The sequence below is a fragment of the Carassius auratus genome, chromosome 22, assembly GCF_003368295.1.
Source record: "Carassius auratus strain Wakin chromosome 22, ASM336829v1, whole genome shotgun sequence".
NCBI classification, from domain to species: Eukaryota; Metazoa; Chordata; class Actinopteri; order Cypriniformes; family Cyprinidae; genus Carassius; species Carassius auratus.
The window spans coordinates 15,594,239-15,613,990 of record NC_039264.1 but is presented as its reverse complement, the minus strand read 5'-3'; the positions used below and the strand labels follow the sequence as shown (position 1 = coordinate 15,613,990).

Genomic DNA, 19,752 nt, shown 5'->3' with positions numbered 1-19,752 from the left:
TTAGATAAAACTACTCAGGAAAATAAAAATAAAACTTTACTTGAAATAAAAGTAACATTAACTGAAATAATATAATTAAATATATTAAAAGATTAATAAAACAATAAAATAATAAGATTTTGTTAATAATAAAAGTTACTTCAGCTATTTGATGAGGCAACGTTTAGTTTAGTTTAGACTGAAGTACTAAAATACAGTAAATCTCTAAAAACTAAAAGTAAAGAAAAACATAAAAAATACAATAACCTGAATTTATAAACTTTAACTTATATGAAATCTAATAAAAAAACAATATTAATATTTAATATAATAGAAAAAAATAATCATCATTACTAAAATAGAATTTTGTTTTAGCTTTTATTTTACCCTTAGTTCAAGTTTTAGAAGTTTTACTTCTATATTATTATTATTATTATTATTATTATTATTATTATTATTATTATTATGTTGCCAAAACATTTCCATTATTTTTATTTCATTGAAAAAGAAAAATTGTTTTTACAGTATACCATTAAACAAACCAACACTGAAGTGACATGACGTGAAGTAGCATAATAGCTTTGAATCAAATTAAAGATTTAATGTTAAGCTATTATTTGCCAATAATCTCACAAATTATCCACAGTTGTGCTTAAATAAAATATGACACCAATGAATTTGAACTAATGCCACAAAAGAAGCAGATATTTTGAAACATTAAAACAGATAGCAGAGCTTTCATTTATGGCTGAATAAGTCCTTTAATGCGACAACAACAGGAAGCTTCCTTGTCATGGAGAGTGTAGGACCTCAAGGCCTTCTCTCCACAGAGAATCAATCTCTCTTTTTGCACCATACATGCCCCCTTCATCCACAGGGCTCTTTATATCATTAGTTTATGTCCGGTACAAAATATAACACCAAAGGGCCTTTCATTTATTAATCTGGCACTTGGATGAAGCCCATGGCAGGGCTGGATGGAGAAGCATGCCAGCTGGGTCAGTCTGTGTCCAGGCCTCTGGCTGGGTTCACAATCTCCAGTGAACAAAACGAATCGGCTCAGAAGCCTTCGGACACCGTTGTGCTCGGTTCGGTCTCCACACGCACCAGGCGCCAACTCTATCAAACGTGACACAGTTTCGAAGACACCAGTGAGATGGTTTGCTATTATTAGAGCAACATTCCTTCCATCCATTCAACTCTGAACAGGAATACACTGCAAGCAGCAAACGAACTTTGCTTGTGCGATCAAGTAAAAACCGGGTGTTTCTTCAACTTTAGGCCTATGGAATGAACACACACTTACACAGTTTGTTTGTTTTGATCTAAAATATCCAGTGGTGTATATACATCAATTTCACTCTGTAATTTACTCAGTACTTCTTCAAAAAAATTAGAGCCCGACCGATATATCGGCCGGCCGATATTATCGGCCGATATGAGCTAATTCCATTTAAATCGGCATCGGCGTTTATAACGGCCGATGGAACATGAGAAACGGAGTCTCATGCTTCACTCATGTTATGAGTGTTGCATAGTTTGCCCACCAGAGGGCGGTCTGCAACTCCAGAGTTGACAACAGCGCCAGAAATTCACTACAGAAGAAAGCGATCAGCCACCCAGGTGAGTCTGTCGTTCCTCATGTGAAATGATTGTAGATTTAGTTCATACACTGTATATAAAAACGGTGTGGTAGTTCTAGCTAACGGTCCTATCATTATCACTTCTAAATATTCAGCAACATCACTTACAGCCGCTAATGCATTGCTATATTAGATTAGCCACAAAGCTAATACCATGTTTATCAGTGGAAGAGCGCGAACGTTAATAAGAGGTCAAACTATAACGTTAGCATTTAACTTAGTCTTATTCTATTGCGGTGTGTTTCCCACATAATGACCGCGTAATGGTCCTTTCACACAGGACGCGGTATGCACGGCATTTACCCGCTGGGTTTAGCGTTGCCCTTCAGATACAACGCGATTTACGCTGCGCTGCGCTATGGCGTTGGCGGAGTTTTAAAAACTTTTAGCGGGAGCTCTTTCATAGTCTGTTGTTCCTCCTTTCGGTCAGCAGCAAACATGTATCTGTCCCGTTGTAAGAAGCGAGCGATAGCGCTAGTCCTGCTGATGAGAATTAAGAGAGAAGCAAGGAAGAAGAGGCTACCCTCAGGTCCAGAGCACAATTTGGTGAATTCAGGCTGGTTATGTTACTCTAACGCTAATATAGCTTCCTTTTTAGCAGGCCCCTTAAATGCTTGCTATTAACTTGTTTGAAGGTCGTTCTTCTCAAAATTGACAGCGGTGTGTTCATGGCACTAACGTTAACCATTCAACTTCGAATTGATTCCGTAATCTTTCGGTAACAGTAGGCTAACTTTACGTTCGCCAGCGCATGACGATGTTTTGATTCAGACTGCACAAAGAGAAGAGGTTCGGTTCGGTCTCCACACGCACCAGGCGCCAACTCTATCAAACGTGACACAGTTTCGAAGACACCAGTGAGATGGTTTGCTATTATTAGAGCAACATTCCTTCCATCCATTCAACTCTGAACAGGAATACACTGCAAGCAGCAAACGAACTTTGCTTGTGCGATCAAGTAAAAACCGGGTGTTTCTTCAACTTTAGGCCTATGGAATGAACACACACTTACACAGTTTGTTTGTTTTGATCTAAAATATCCAGTGGTGTATATACATCAATTTCACTCTGTAATTTACTCAGTACTTCTTCAAAAAAATTAGAGCCCGACCGATATATCGGCCGGCCGATATTATCGGCCGATATGAGCTAATTCCATTTAAATCGGCATCGGCGTTTATAACGGCCGATGGAACATGAGAAACGGAGTCTCATGCTTCACTCATGTTATGAGTGTTGCATAGTTTGCCCACCAGAGGGCGGTCTGCAACTCCAGAGTTGACAACAGCGCCAGAAATTCACTACAGAAGAAAGCGATCAGCCACCCAGGTGAGTCTGTCGTTCCTCATGTGAAATGATTGTAGATTTAGTTCATACACTGTATATAAAAACGGTGTGGTAGTTCTAGCTAACGGTCCTATCATTATCACTTCTAAATATTCAGCAACATCACTTACAGCCGCTAATGCATTGCTATATTAGATTAGCCACAAAGCTAATACCATGTTTATCAGTGGAAGAGCGCGAACGTTAATAAGAGGTCAAACTATAACGTTAGCATTTAACTTAGTCTTATTCTATTGCGGTGTGTTTCCCACATAATGACCGCGTAATGGTCCTTTCACACAGGACGCGGTATGCACGGCATTTACCCGCTGGGTTTAGCGTTGCCCTTCAGATACAACGCGATTTACGCTGCGCTGCGCTATGGCGTTGGCGGAGTTTTAAAAACTTTTAGCGGGAGCTCTTTCATAGTCTGTTGTTCCTCCTTTCGGTCAGCAGCAAACATGTATCTGTCCCGTTGTAAGAAGCGAGCGATAGCGCTAGTCCTGCTGATGAGAATTAAGAGAGAAGCAAGGAAGAAGAGGCTACCCTCAGGTCCAGAGCACAATTTGGTGAATTCAGGCTGGTTATGTTACTCTAACGCTAATATAGCTTCCTTTTTAGCAGGCCCCTTAAATGCTTGCTATTAACTTGTTTGAAGGTCGTTCTTCTCAAAATTGACAGCGGTGTGTTCATGGCACTAACGTTAACCATTCAACTTCGAATTGATTCCGTAATCTTTCGGTAACAGTAGGCTAACTTTACGTTCGCCAGCGCATGACGATGTTTTGATTCAGACTGCACAAAGAGAAGAGGAGAAGATATACGGGTCTGTGTCTGTGAGAGCAAATATAGTGTAGTTACAGTAACTACAGTAGGTGCGTCAGAAATGATTAAACCAGAGGGGACATGTAACTAAATGTGAGCTGAACACACGCTTTTTTTTTCTTTTTTTTTTTACATATTGTTTCAAAGCAGCTTTACAGACATAACAGGGAAATGTTGAAATAATATAGTTAAATATAAGTAGGTAATACCTATTGCTTGACAAATAAAAAAATATATATATTTTTTTCTCATTTTTGCCTATGTAGGAGATCCCTGTTTATTATTATTATTATAATTCTAATGATGACATGAGTAATGATACATGGTGATATTATTAATACACATGCTTATTCTTTCTCTGTCTCTCTTTCTGCCCTACAGATACCTAAAAAAAGGTGAATGCTGTAGCAGTGTGGGACTACTTCTGCAAATACTTTAACTTTAGTATTATAATTTATTTACAGTACACACACAGACTGTTAAAACCAGCTTCAACTGGAAGAAAGTAAAAGTGTTAAATGTTTAAAACCAGACTGTTTTTTGATCATTAAAAAATATATACTTTTGATGTGCAATTGTTTAGTCATTGAGACCATAATCTAAGGCTTTTTTTTATTTATTTATTTATTTATTTATTTTTTTTACTACATAAATCCCTTCTGGAAAATGGTTTATACAGCCCACATACATAGAACAGGCAGATATTTTGCTATTGAATGTTGTGTAAGTGCAGTTTATAGGAAATGGGTCTAATATCCAGTTTATTTTCAAAATCAAAATATCGGCTTATAAATCGGCTCTTTTCGAGTTAATATCGGCATCGGCCCCCAAAAATCCATATCGGTCGGGCTCTAAAAAAAATGGTAGTTTATAGAAAAAAGGAAAGTAAAAATAATAATTAAAATCAACACAAAGAGCCTGTTGTTGATGAAACATCTCTAAATGTACAGCACAGCTTCTCAAAAGAGCGTCAAGAAATTTGACGCTTGAAGAATAAGTCTTAGCACCCCATCATCTGAATCACTGAACCCGCATGAAGCCAGTTAAAGTCACAAAACACTTGATGTTCCCTAAAAATCATCAGAATAAACGTCTCCAAAACCGATCAATCTTACCCTCAATAGAGTCTCTTTTTGGCAGGATGGTGACGGCACCGATGGCGGCGTCCTCTAGGCCTTGAATAGGGCTGTTCTTGGCTCCCCAGCTATCAGACCCGATCCACAGGAAATGACCCACTTGATCGGCTCTTTTGCTGGCGTTAAGGATCCCCCTGCGAACATTCCCACACAGGAAACCATTACTGTGACTTCGAAGCCCTTTGTGACTCTTTAACAGCACTGGAGATGTGGGCTCGCGATTGTAATAGCATCCAGATTGAATCGTTATAGTGTATGAAATACAAAAAAAGCAATTTTCAATGGGTTTGCTTGAATGATGACATGTTGATGACATTAATCAATACCCCAAGCGGCTGAGCTTATCCAGCAAACAAGATATAAAGCCATGAAGTGCACCCTTGAGTTTTATCTAAGTAATAGCTTTCAGGCCAGTAGAGTATTGACTTGTTGTCATCGAGAACTTTCTATGTTGTTATTTTTGGAGTTCGAAAGGGAGCAATTAATTGATTGAAAATTTAATTTTCTCTAGCTCCGTCTTGCGATTTCCGTTTCCTCTTTCTCTCCTGTCAACAGCTTACCGAATGTCGTCGTCGTAAGCAAAAATAATGACCGCCCGGGCAAGATGGGTCTCCAGGAGCTGTCGGATAATCTTGTCAAAATCAGCCGGCTTGTGGTCGTGAGGGATCTTCAGGGACTGAGCAATGCAGATTCCACCTACAGAAAGAACAGAAAGAGACCCTTGAGTGAAGCCGGTGACACCGAAAAAACAAAAACAAAGAACTTTTCTCTAAGGTTGCCATACAGTTCCCATTCAGTTGTTTTTGGAACCAAAAACTAATCTTTCCAGAATGTTGTTGGGAGGTTTTTGTGAAAACCTTCAGATGATGTATAAAAAGTGTTCCTTTTTTTAACCTAAAGAGAACCTATTATCTATCTAATCAGACACTAACCTTCCCAGAATGTTGCAGGGTATTTTTTTTTTTTTTTTTTTTTATTGACAACTTAAATAACATATACAGAAAATGTTGATTTTCAGGTTGTATTTCTATAATTCTAAAGTAACCTTCATAGAACATTGAAGGGAGTTATTTTTATGACCGCCTAAATATAACCTACACAGAACATCCTCTAATGGTTATTACACACTATTTTTATAACCATAAACCAACCTTTCCAGAATGACACAAGAATTGGGCCAATGTCTATTTAAGACCCCTGACCTAGAAGAATTTATTTCCCGCAAATATGATGAATATCACATAGGGACAGCCCTGCCAAGAAAAAGTGTTAGGATTTGTCAAAATCCATCAACAGTTCTGCAGGTTTTGAATCAGACAGAGATGGAATATGTCACTCTTTCTTACCATTTTCAAGACATTCACCGTTTAAATATGAATATTCAACATGATAGACAGGATCGCTCTGCTTAGGAACGTGACAATTGCACGCTGTTTAGTAAAGATGTTAACGAAAGTGAAATACAACTTCATCTTTTTATAGTTTGCAGGTTGATGAAGACTCCAAATCTCTCTGTTGATTTATTAGACGACCAGCGGCGATATCTGAGTCAATGCCCGCTGCTCTGGAGAGTCGCTTTTCTGAGCGTGGCATCAGAAGATCGGAAATGCAATAAAAAAGGACAGACATACTAAATAAACCCATGGCTGCTGCTTCAGTATGCTGGCTGCTCTGGAAAGAGAGGCGCTGAACTTGGCATCACTCCCTGTTTGTCTCACTGAAATCCCACAGCCGCACTCTTGTGTTCCCGTTCACTGCACATTGTACTTAGCCATGGGAATTTTCCCCATTATTGGGAATGTTCACTGGGGAAGCTCATACTGTGCTGCCATTCTGAGATAGACAAATCCCACAGAGCAGAATGAATGTCAGAATAGGGGTTGTTCATTGCGATTCAAATGCGCTTTGACACACAAATGTGAAAACACATGATCAAATGCTAACGCTGTCTAGGTTTCCAATGTACTGTACGGTTTTGCTCACTAAATTCACTTTTGTATTCCAAACGCTTTGTAGATCAGTTCATGAAAATCATTAAACAATATCATTGGCCGATTAGTTAGATTGATTCGAACAGGCTAACTCAAGAGTATATGAAAAAGCAGAAGCAAATATAATTGAGTCATTGAAACAGTCTTGCAGTATGTTTCTTTTCATTCAGCATTTTCCCGCCTTTTTAACTTATTACTTTACATTTACTTCAGGTAAAGTCAGGTAAAAAAGATTTCTTTATTACAAAGTAGGATTTTTTTTTTTTTCTGTTTTGAACATCAGCTTGTGTGAATCTTAAAAAAATAATAATATTGTCACTGATAGATTCATTGAGTGATTCATCAGGATGATTCAAAGTAGAGTTTGTAGAATCATGTAAGGAGTATATTATTCTTTTTGACCTCCTCACATGAGTCATTTGTTCATGAATCAGAATTTTCAGCCCAATCAGATGGCAATTCATACATATTTTAAGAGGTGACTAATTCATACAAAATTTGTATGACCTCAATCATACAAATTCATACGATTTTCACTAAATTGTTCGTATTTTATGAGTTACGCAATTCATTTGAAACCTACTCCTAACACCGCCCCTAAACCTACCAGTCACGGGGGTCTAGACCAAACGTACAAAATCTTATGTTTGAGGTCATATAAATTTAGACGAATTAGCCACCTCGTAAAACACGTAAGAATTGGTAGTGAGATAATGTTGGACTTTTCTCATTTTGGGGTATGATTCTTTTCAATCAGCTCTTTGTTTACTATTTTCCTACCTTTATAATTTATAACTTTGCGTTAATCCAGACTGGAAATTATAACTCGGGTAAATTGAGATTCTTCTATTTTAAAATATGATTTATCTATATTCGTTTCAGTTTATAAGAAACATGAGTAAGGATAATGACACTAACAGATTCATTGGAATCATTCGAACAAAGTAACTTGGGATGACAGGATTCTTTTTGACCAGAAGTTCATATGAATCATACATGAATCAGACTTTAGTGGTCTTTTGGTATGTTTCTTTAAAAATTTTATGCATTTTTAACTCATTAGATTACATCAATTTAGACTAATAACATTTAACTCAGCTAAAATATTTCTTAATCTTTGTTTTTGCAAATCAGTTTATGTGAATCATTAGAAAGAACAGTGAAGCTGACAGATTCAGTGACTGATTCATTAGAACAATTGACCATTTTACAAATTCAGCCATTTGACATGTTTAACAAATTCAATCTGGAAAACCAAATTCAGATGAAAACAGTATAGAAATGAGTTATACTGCACTAAAGTCAGTTAGATTTTGATAACTTGTCATTTCCTGCTGTACTGTACCATCAGATTAAACGTCTACACCATGAAAGGAAGTCCAAAATCGGAATCTTTCCGGCCTTTCGAGTTGAGTTAATGCGATTTAATTGATCTGTCAACTAATGTTAACTGACCAATTAGGATCTTCCAGAAGCATGTCACCAAATGGCAGGAGTCACTGTAAATTGACATGGACAGGCCCTGCAGACACCAATTATAATTAAATCCCTCTTAGCCATGGGATTCAATCCCAACACGCATCGAAAAAAATACACAATACATGCTGACAATGTATGCGGCATGAATCACCAAAGCGGATACAGACTGTATTTTCCCTATACAGCACGCCATGAAATCTTTGAAATGTAATCCAGCCATTGTTTACGGTGCTCTTTGTCTTTTGTAAAACACTGTTCACCAATGCTTGCTTTCTTCTGAGTCCAGATACTTTGAAGTGTGTTGGTATGTATCATTGTTAAACCACTGCAGATCTCCGTCACTAATTTCAGTCTTGAAATATACCTATGGACAGTTTCTTAAGTCAAATTCCTGTTACCATAACATAAACTCTATTGAGACCTGATTTCAAATGCCTTTATTCATATGTACATGTGGCAGATGCTTGAATTTAAAGTGATGTACAGTACAGTTCATTCAAGCTCTACATTTGATCATGTAACCCTGGCTTTTCAAAAGCTGTGCGTTTCTGAGCTGATGCTGAGGGGGGAAAACTGTAGAATACTTTGAAATGTTATAAACATGGTAAAATGTGTGAAACACAGCCCTAGTTGGAAGAAGAATAATATATTATTATTATTATTATTATTATTATTATTATTATTATTGTATAACATAATAGTAATGATAAATCATTGTTATTAATAATAATAATTAATTTATTATTATTATTAGTAGTAGTAGTAGTAGTTCATACTATTAATCATGTATTGAACAGTGTTATCTTGTGTATTGCTGTTTTATTTTTTTATTTTAATATATTTTTTAACGGTTAAGAACTTCAAGACATTACTAAATAATAATAATAATTTTACACATTTAACATCTGTAATGGTTAACTGTCTAACATTACTGAATAAACCAGTACAGCTGCATTGGGTTACAGGACTAATATTCGTTTTTAAACTCTGCATGCTTTCAGCTCAGAGCTCACCTTAAATTTAAGTGCTGCTGACAGGACAAGCTCAAAGAGATAAAAGTGAAGAGATCTGATCAAGTAAAAACAGTTTTAGTAGCAGGACTCTGACATTTCTCAAGGCCAGTACTATTCGCGTCCATAAAGCCGGATGTCACTCTTCGCTGCTGGAGACAATCACTAACAGACTGCAGTGACCTGACCTGGATCTGGTTCCTCAACTTGCAATGTCTGAAATGACCAGCGCTATCCAGGACAAACCACGAGACATAATCACTTTCTCAAAGAACTCTTGCTTTCATCCATGTTTACTCAAAGTATTTTACATTTAACAAATTGAAAAGTAAAACAAAAACAAACGTAGAGATCATATACTAACTACACAAATCTCCAAGAAAAATATCTTGATTGGGAAATTATCATTTAAATATGAAATACATTTGTAAATTAAAATGTTAAAATAAATTACAAATATCAAATAAGATCTTATAAATATTAAAAAAATATTAAATCATTTTAGTAGTAGTAGTAGAAATAATAATAATAATAATAATAATACATTAAAACTAAGATTTTTATTTGAATAGGACAATAAAAAAGTTAATTTAAAATAAAAATGTAATTAAAAATACATAAATATAATAATACAACTTATGTAGATTAAATGTACTTACATTTACTTTAAGTTTTTAGTTTTAATGCAGTCCAAACAATATTTCTGCATGTTGCCTATTAAATTTTTTAGCGGTTTCATAAATTATTGTTATATCATATTGGACTTTTTTGGAGTTTTTATTCTTCTCCCCCCCAAAAAATTTACTCTGAGAAATAATTACTGGAGTAAAACCATGACAACTGCAACCCCATTCTCAGCCTATTAAAAATGGAAACACTTGTAATTGTGAATCATTTATCTACTATATATGCGTTCGGTGGTTGTGGCTTGTTTATATCAGCTTTTTCTTGGCCTACATCGCAAAATGCGATGGTGCTTTATTTCTCCCAACATGGCAAATTGGAGTGACCTACAAATGCTTAATTTATGACTTTCCAGTGCTGTTTTCTGTTCTTTCCTCACATAAAATGTAAGACAAATGAGTTTACATCAACATATTTCCTGATTCGTTCCAAACCGCCACACTAAAGCCTAAATCACGCATGTCGACGCTCTGAGAACAGCGTTTTGATGAAGAGTTTCTGGTAATTGGTTCTTTGGAGATTGTTGATGCCTCGTCTTTTCATCACGGTGCTTCAACAGCCATCAGAGACACTCAGAGAAATACATTTTTGAGATTCGAGACACTTCCCGTCATTAAGGGGTAATTTATGCTACATGAATGTGGAGAGCACTGTTTAAATCAAACAGCAAAACCACAACTGGCATCAACATGCAATCAGACGCTCCGAAGCAGGTGGATTCACCGCTGAGATGATGAGCACCGTACTCAGGATTTTTTTTGGGGGGGGGGGGGGGGTTAGTTCAAATAACTAAACACTGTTATATAAAATTACATTTACTTAATCATAAAACAAGAATTTGCATTTTTTCCTTCTTTTGAGACCATGTGGGCAGATATTTGCTCTTGTTTTGAACTTAAACGTATTTAATTTTGATATATTTTTTAGAAAACAAGTTGAAAAAAATTATAAATGGGATAAGAAAAAAAATAATAATTGCATTTTCCTTTTGAAATGTTAAGCATAATCATACTTTAACTTATCACAATTTATTGAGTTTTTGGCTTGAATTAAGAGAAAATATCTATAAGTGTAAGAAAAATAATCTTATCATCAAAAGGATATGAATTAGTGTTAGACGGTCATTGTTTTAGAAAAAGGCACACTAACAAGGAGTGGAGATCATGTAATATTTTAATAAACAAACACACGTAGACCATTCAAATAAAAATGTATCAAAGAAAAGGGTTAACAGAATGAGCTCAAACTCAAATAGTGCAGATACTAAGGGGCAGACAGGTGATGTGGAAAACTAAAAACCAGGAACAGGTGATCTAAGTGAACGAAGATTAACTAAACAGGTGCAAAGGAAACAAACACTTCACTGATATCGTCCCCTGGGGGCAGGCACCCTGACGGCTGGTGCAGGACAGGAACAGGGTGGAGAGCCTTCAGGGGTGGAACAGGCAGTTTGGGTTGCCATGGCAGATCAGGAGACTCAAGAGGCCATGGCAGATTAGGAGACTTGGGAAGCCATTGTGGATCAGGAGACTAAGGAAGCCAAGGCGGATCAAGAGACTCAGGAAGCCATGGCGGATCAAGAGACTCAGGAGGTCACTGTGGATCAGGAGACTCGGGAAGCCAAGGATGGATCAGGAGACTTGGGAAATCATCATGGATCAGGAGACTAGGGAGGCCACGGCGGATCAGGAGACTCAGGAAGCCATGGCGGATCAAGAGACTCAGGAGGTCACGGTGGATCAGGAGACTCGGGACGCCATTGTGGTTCAGGAGACTCGGGAATCCATGGTGGATCAGGAGACTCAGGAGGCCATGGCGGATCAGGAGACTCGGGAAGCCATGGTGGATCAGGAGACTCGGGAAGCCATTGTGGTTCAGGAGACTCGGGAATCCATGGTGGATCAGGAGACTCAGGAGGCCAGGGTGGATCAGGAGACTCGGGAAGCCATGGTGGATCAGGAGACTCGGGAAGCCATGGTGGATCAGGAGACTCGGGAAGCCATTGTGGTTCAGGAGACTCGGGAATCCATGGTGGATCAGGAGACTCAGGAGGCCAGGGTGGATCAGGAGACTCGGGAAGCCATGGTGGATCAGGAGACTCGGGAAGCCATGGTGGATCAGGAGACTCGGGAAGCCATTGTGGTTCAGGAGACTCGAGAGGCCATGGTGGATCAGGAGACTCGGGAGGCCATGGTGGATCAGGAGACTCGGGTGGTCACGGCGGATCAGGAGACTCAGGAAGCCATGGTGGATCAAGAGACTCAAAAAGCCATGGTGTATCAAGAGACTCAGGAAGCTATGGTGGATCAAGAGACTCGGGAGGCCATGGCGGATCTTCCGTGGCTTTAGTCAGCTTGGCCTCTTGAATCTGTCTACCCCAATTAAAAATGTAATGGGGACAACTAGGAAATCTGGGGGGCCACTCAGGAGGAGCGGGCACTTGAGGGCACTCTGAAGGAGCGGGCACTGGAGGTAGCTCCGGAGGTTCAAGCACTGGAGGGTGCTCTGGAATGTGCTTACAAGGAGTCGCTCTGGAGATGAAGAATGGCTGGACAGGATGAGCAGAGAAGAAGGACAGCTTTCCAGAGCGGATTCTGGGGTGAGGATTGGAGCCGTTGGTGCGGTATGTGGGGGCTGGATGACGAGACTGAAAAAATTCCTTCACTTAGAAATCGGAACCAGTTAAGAATAGGATGAGATTAACCAGCTCGATCAGGGATAATTTCGTACTGGAAGATCGCAGCGGATCATCTCATCGTCCCGTCCCAGCTGAAAGCACACACCAAGGGCGGCGGCGTGCCAGCTGGTAAACAAGCTCAAGGAAATCCTACACATACTGCTCCAACCTCCAACCAGCCTGCCGTAAACCCCACAGCTTGTCCTCAGCCATCATCATTGTCTGTATTTATGTCCTGGATTCCATCAGGCAGTCGTGGTTTTAGAAAAAAAGCACATGAAGTAGTGGAGATAACATAATCTTTAATAAACAAACACACGTAGACCATTCAAATAAACAAATCAAGGAGAAGGGAGAACAGAATGGGCTCAAACTCAAATAGGGCATACAGGTCATGAGGATAATTAAAAACCAGGAACAGGTGATCTAAATGATTGAAGATTAACTAAACAGCAGCAACTAAACGGAAACCAACACTTGACAATTTTTATGACCACATTGGCAGATTATTTAAATTTTTCTTACGCATTTTTTACACTTTACACAATTCTGATGCATTTTACAGAAAACAAGAATTAATATTAAATCAGACTTAATGAGTTTTTGCTCAAACAGCAGCAATAATAAAAATGCTAATGGGGTAAAAAAAAAAAAATCTAAATTATGCTTAATGCATTTTGATACATTTTTGCAGTAAAGAAGACAAGTATCTCGAATGAAAATGAAATGAGCTTTTAATTAAGGCAAGGGGAAAAATCTGCTAATGAAGTATGAAAAATAATACATTTTCCTTTGAATTAAGACTCTTTCAGGTCACACTGCATGAACTCAATTCTGATACACATTTTAGGTAAATCAGACTTAATATCAAAATTAAATTAAATTAAATTAAATTATTTATTTAAGAATGTTTCCACATTTGTTCTGGTAAAAAATGTTTTATTTATTTATTTATTTATTTTCAGTGCATTTTATAGTCCCTGTTGACATTAATAAACAAACAAAACAACACATGAATGAATGAATGAATGAATGAATGAAAATTGTCATACAAGCTGAAAACAACATCAATGTGAGTAAAAGGTGAATATTTGGGGTGAACTATCCACTTAATGTTCTTCCAATGGATCAAGGAGAAAGTGTTTTTTTAATTAATCTGTGAGCAACATAATCCAGCATATAAATGCTATATAGTGTGAGATGGACGACTGACAGAGTTAATAAGCATATCTGTGTGATAGTAGTAAATTGAGGAGATTAAGCCTCAAAAATGAGAGCTAATCTGCTTCATGAATGAGGCTGGAGAGCGAGCAACTGGATTTCACTTACACACATTGATCTCGCTCTAATCCCTCAAAAAGCCCATTTCCCACTGATCGTATCGCTGCGGTCCGGTCCGCACTGACATTTCTCTTATTTCAGGCTCTTCGTGGTTGTGTTACGGTGAGCCTTGATCCAATTAATCTCAGCTATGGCCAGTTTCCACTCAGAAACACTTAAACAATGCTTAATGCTATCGGCTGACATTTAAAGTCATGAGAAATTGTAAAATTGCATGGACATGAACCTACAGAAAAAAGAAAACAAATGATCTCTCTCTCTCTCTCTCTCTCTCTCTCTCTCTCTTTAAAAAGCATTGAGATGATGGAGGCTGCAGTATGTGATTACATAAAGCATTGGAAAACAATGCTTAATGCTAATAAATATGCAACTAATCATACATCTTGCACAGTGATTTTAGTAAATAAATAAACAGTAGAAGCATTTTTGTCGTTGATGTCAAATTATCTGGATCCGACCAAATTCTATGCAAATTGATACAAATTAATCAAATAAATACCTTAATGATTTTTTTTAAGGCAGATTTGTTTACTTTAATACAATTAATAATTGTGTTACTGAGTTAGGTCACAATTTAAACATTTCTCACAAAAAAAATGAAAATAGAGAAATTAATTAAATTAAAAATAAAAATAAATCTTATAATGGCCAAATGATACCTTGTGAAAAATAATTATGCTTAATTTAAATAAATAAATAAATAAATAAATACGACTGCAAATAATATAATATTGTTGGAACAGAAGGCCATTTTCTTAATTCACTTAAATGCATCTTTAAAAACTGCACTTCGTAATAATGTCAGGTTTTCAAAGTAAATTTTTTTCACCCTTTAAAGAAGTACATTTGTTTTGATGTGCTAACATAATGAAGCACTTGTAAAGTATTAGATTACAATTATAAAATGAGATTAAAAAACACTTTATAATAACGTTCAGTTGTAAGTTATTAATAAGTAATTAGTTAATGATGAACTAATCATTTACAAAGCATGACTATGCATTCCTAAATGATTAGTAAGTGATATATTAATATCACTAATATAATTTTTTTTGTGTCTAGGTTTTATAAATTAAGTTATAAATCATTTACAAATGATTAGATGATGATAACTAATCATTTATAATTAATTGCATTATAAATATGTAAATACAATACATTGTTATTTATTTTCAGTTAACAAACAATTAATAAAAAATACATTCAGTTTACAATTAAGAACTTTTACATACTTTTAAAGTACGTTATTTCCATATTTAAAAGTATGTTAAAGTGTACCATATGGGCAACTTACCATTATCTTTCAACCCACCCTTTGTTTGGAGCCAGAAAACTAAGGCTCTGAATAAATAAACAATTGCATAATTATATATTGGTAAGACTTTGCTCCTATCTTTTTGTAAGTAGCTAGTTCCCTTTCAAGGGAACTTCGAACTGCGTCCTTTAGGGGGTGCTATGGGGAACCACTCGTCATGACCCGTGTCTGAAGCATACTTTGAAAAACAGCAACTTGTTGGCCGGTGACAGCCTCTGACGTCATTACCGGCATGACTATAAATCAGCGCCAAGAGAACACGTCATCCTCTTCTTCGTCTTCACTGACTGTTTTGTTTTAAGCGTACATCTGAGAAAACGACCACGTTAAGCAATCGTTTTTCTGTTTATCATAGCATCCACTAGCAAGGCGTTTAGTCAGAGTGTACATCCATGTCTGCCTTATTTGACACCTGATGACACACACAGTCTTTGCTTGTTTTGTTTCGGTGAAGAGCACACGCGAGGTGTCCTTGAGGGGGTGAGCTCCGCTCTCATCTGTCTCTCTTTCTGAGGAAAGAAGGGCAGCCATCTGCTTCCCACAGTTCAGGACCTGTCGCTGCTCGAGAGTGAGCTCGTGGGGATCACAGTTGGATCTCGATGAGGAGTTTAGACAGGGACTTTCCCTTTCGTGCTCTTCGGCGGCAGACGAGAGTGAACTTCAGTAAAAAGTTGTATGGTCATTAACCCTTTCTCATACTGAAGCTAGTGCTCTGCTGGGTTCTGCCCAGGAAGAGCAGGAGATGTCTGAGGGTGGCGAAGAAGCTGAGTGCCTCCTGGCTGCTTAGTTGTGCTGTCGCATCCAGCGAGAGGTGGAGGTGGTAGTTATGGAAGTCTTCCTGTAAATACTGCCTCAGGTAATGCTCCTCTCACCTGAGGTTTGCAAAAGTTAAGCTTGCCTCTCCTGTGCAGTTCCGCACCTCTGAGATGCTTAGGAACCTTTAAGTACACACGCTAAGCTCTGTGTACTTTCTAAATTCCATGTAAGTGGTAAGTGTGCATGCAAGACACTTTTCTGAAATCCTGAAATTACATGCTCAGCTTTGTTCCCTTTTCGAGATGGTTAGACCTTGGTTCCTTGGGCTCCATTCAGCCAGAGTGTATTTGTTTATGCACTTCAAGCATCGCTTCCCTCAATGTGGGGGGCTATCTGGGCGACTCTCGTGGTAGTTAGCAGCACTCCGCTTTTCCAGGAAGGGTCGCCTATGAATGCGCTACTCTGAATTCGGAGTTCTCCTCTCATATGAGACTGAGTTCTCTGTTTTTCTCCAAAGTGCTCCAGCATTATTTCCACAGATCGAGTTGATGACTCTCAAGCATATTGTTTGAGAAGCACCATTCCATCTATAGCTATCAGAGTGCCACGAGAGCCCCTCCTTAGAACAGTATTTCAAAATCTATGTTATGGTGAGTGTGCATGTGAAGGCTTTGCACACTTTCTGAAATCCACACTGTGGTAACTTTGCACGCTAGTGCTCTGCGTTCTTTCTAAAATCCTTTATAATGAGGACTTTGCAGAGTTGCTTTGTACCCTTTCTTGAGTAGGTAAAATTTCCATTCATCTTGGGCACCACTCCACTTATGTATCCTCGGATAACTATCTATCTAAACAGGGTGTTAATACTAGGGATCTGTTGAGACAGCTCTTTCAGCAAGCTTATGCGAGAGCAAGCGGTAGCCCCTGTGTGACAGGCAAGACCTTGTATAAATACTGGGTTCTTAGCCGTATCCCTTTAAAGGTCCCCTTCTTCGTGATTCCATGTTTTAAACTTTAGTTAGTGTGTAATGTTGTTGTTAGAGTATAAATAATATCTGTAAAATTCTAAAGCTCAAAGTTCAATGCCAAGCGAGATCTATGATTTAACAGAATTCGCCTACAAAAAACTACCCGTTTGGACTACAGCCCTCTAGTTCCTGCAGTAATAACGTCACTAAAACGTTTTTTTTTGACTAACCACCGCCCACCTGAATTCACAAACAGGGGGGCGTGGCCTTGTTGCGCTCCGACGGAGAAGGAAGAGCTGTTTGTGTTTGTCGCCATGTCATTGAAACGCCGTTTTTTTTCATCTCTGAGTCCAATCATCTTTGTTTGGGCTTCCCAGAATCGCTGTACTTTGAGATTAATGGTTACAATTTATGTTTAACTCGGTTCCCGAAAATTATAATGCACATGTAAAACTATGTGCAGCTCATTTTGCTGAGGACAGCTTGCTGAGGACAACTTTCTCAATCTCAATCAGTTTAATGCTGGATTTGCACAAAGATTATTCTTGAAAGATGGAGCAGTTCCCTCTTTGTCTGGAGAAGGCGTTGTTTATGGACCACAACCGGTAAGTGTATTTTATTATTTAAGTTGGTGAGTTTAACAGCTTTGTTAACTAGATGTTAGGGCTGTGCAAAAAAAACTAATGCGATTTTCATGCACATCTCCTCAGTAAAAACGCTCCTGTGACTATAAATACATCTCTAGCACATGCGTTCTAGCCCAATCGCGTTACCAGGAGGACAGCCTGCTCTCAGCTGCTGTCGAATCACAACACAGGTACCGCTGGGCCAATCAGAACCCGTTACGTATTTCTGAAGGAGAGGCTTCATAGACCAAGGAAGTCATCAGACCGTTTTTGTGACAGTGAAAACAGCAGTATACAGATAGGTGAATTGTGTGAAAATACTGTTTTTTTACACGCGAAACATGAACACATGTTATATTGCACATTGTAAACACAATCAAAGCTTCAAAAAAGCGCGTAAAACGGGACCTTTAAAGGAATCCTTCCTGAATCCAAGCCTTTAGCTCTACCCCGGGGCTCGAGGCCCTAACAAATAAAAATTGGGTTTATAGCTTAGTACTTTGGCCGTAAGGGATAATTTCATGGAGGGGGCAACTCCCATGGAAATGGTAGAGTTGGTACTTAGTGTTTGCCATGATTCTGGCCTGTCGCCGGCCAACAAGTTAATGTTTTTTCAAAGTATGCTTCAGTCATGGGTCACAACAAGGTGTCCCCCATAGCGCCCCCTAGAGGACGCAGTGTCTCGTTCCCTACTCAGGGAACCATGGTTACATGTGTAACCTGAGACCTTTTTGTTGGTAACTTGTAGTGTAGTAAACATACTTAAAGGCCACCTAATAACTAAAATTCTTAATCCAACACTTGTTCCAAATCTGTATGATTTGTATGAATCTCATATGATAAATACGCATAGCTCCAAATCATCTTCTTATTTATAGTTATAATGTAACTCTAATTCTATTTTCTTACTGAAAACACTTGGGAATTGAGCTGTGCTTCATCAATTAAATGACCAATGGCAGCTGTTTGCGCGAGGTTATACATAAAGGAATGTGTGCGCTTTGAGGGTATTAGACACCGTTCTCATAAAGAACTCTAGTTATTGCCCATCTTGGCACCTTACCCTGCTGACGGCACTCCAAGGATGAACGGCTAAAATCTTATCAGTATTATGAATGACAAAATATTGATCTAGGTAATCATTTTTAAGTTAATTCGTGTCTATTCCCCGGCCAGAGCAATGGCCTGAAATACGACTTCATCCCAGGCCTGCTATATCTAAAAATTACATACAGACTGTCAGAACTTACAAGGTCAGCCTTGAGATACAGGCTAAACTCTGGCAAGCTTGAGTGATCCGGCCACGGTAGCTAACTCGCAACTTCAAGGTTGTAATTAAAATTGCAGGGCAATTCTGTGTGCCGCTCAACGCTCTCCATCAAACAGGCTTACAAAAAACTCAGTATCCGCGGTATGAGCTGGCACGAATCCAATAAGACGGCCCTACTGTTTCTCATTTGTGTATATTGGTAAGATGGCGTAACCAATCAAGATATCACATCATCTTAGATGGCCTTGAGTAGTGTGTTATGTTGATTTGTGGCTTTGGGGGAAAGTTGTTTGCATGGGCCAGCAATTAATCTCTATTGAATATGTAACAAAGACGAATCATTGTGAGGCTGCGGGCAGAGAAACCAAGATCTTTCATCATGCTCTTGTCTTGCATCTTAAGAGGTTGCGGCTCTGGTATCTTCATCACTACCGGCGCAAATTATCCTCTTCAGTTCTTCTCTCAAAACTTTGTGATGCTCTGGCTTTGTTCGGTAATACACGGTCTAGACTTTCCATTCACCGTGCTGACCTAGAAAACAGTTGTGAGCAAACTGTGCCTCAACAAAGGCAATTTGTTACGACATAGTCTGTAGACTTTGCAAACTACATATATTTACACACTGGAACAATGTCAGACATGATCATCAGGCCAATCTATCTTCGTTGAGGCAGCTCGCATCAAGGTGCATGGGGTTATTTGATAGAAACGCAGAGTAGTGGAAGT

General features: G+C 38.3%; 1 protein-coding gene across 2 annotated transcripts in view; it reads right to left on the bottom strand.

Annotated features, from left to right (window-relative positions):
- LOC113039818 (metabotropic glutamate receptor 7) overlaps window positions 1–19,752 on the bottom strand; it is a 184,066-nt gene that overhangs the window by 90,954 nt on the left and 73,360 nt on the right. For both annotated transcript variants that reach the window (XM_026197910.1, XM_026197911.1), the window contains exons 3-4: window positions 5,470–5,605; window positions 4,889–5,043 (exon numbers count right to left, since the gene is read on the bottom strand). In XM_026197910.1, coding sequence (XP_026053695.1) covers window positions 4,889–5,043; window positions 5,470–5,605 — 291 coding nt within the window. The remainder of the gene's footprint in view (window positions 1–4,888; window positions 5,044–5,469; window positions 5,606–19,752) is intronic.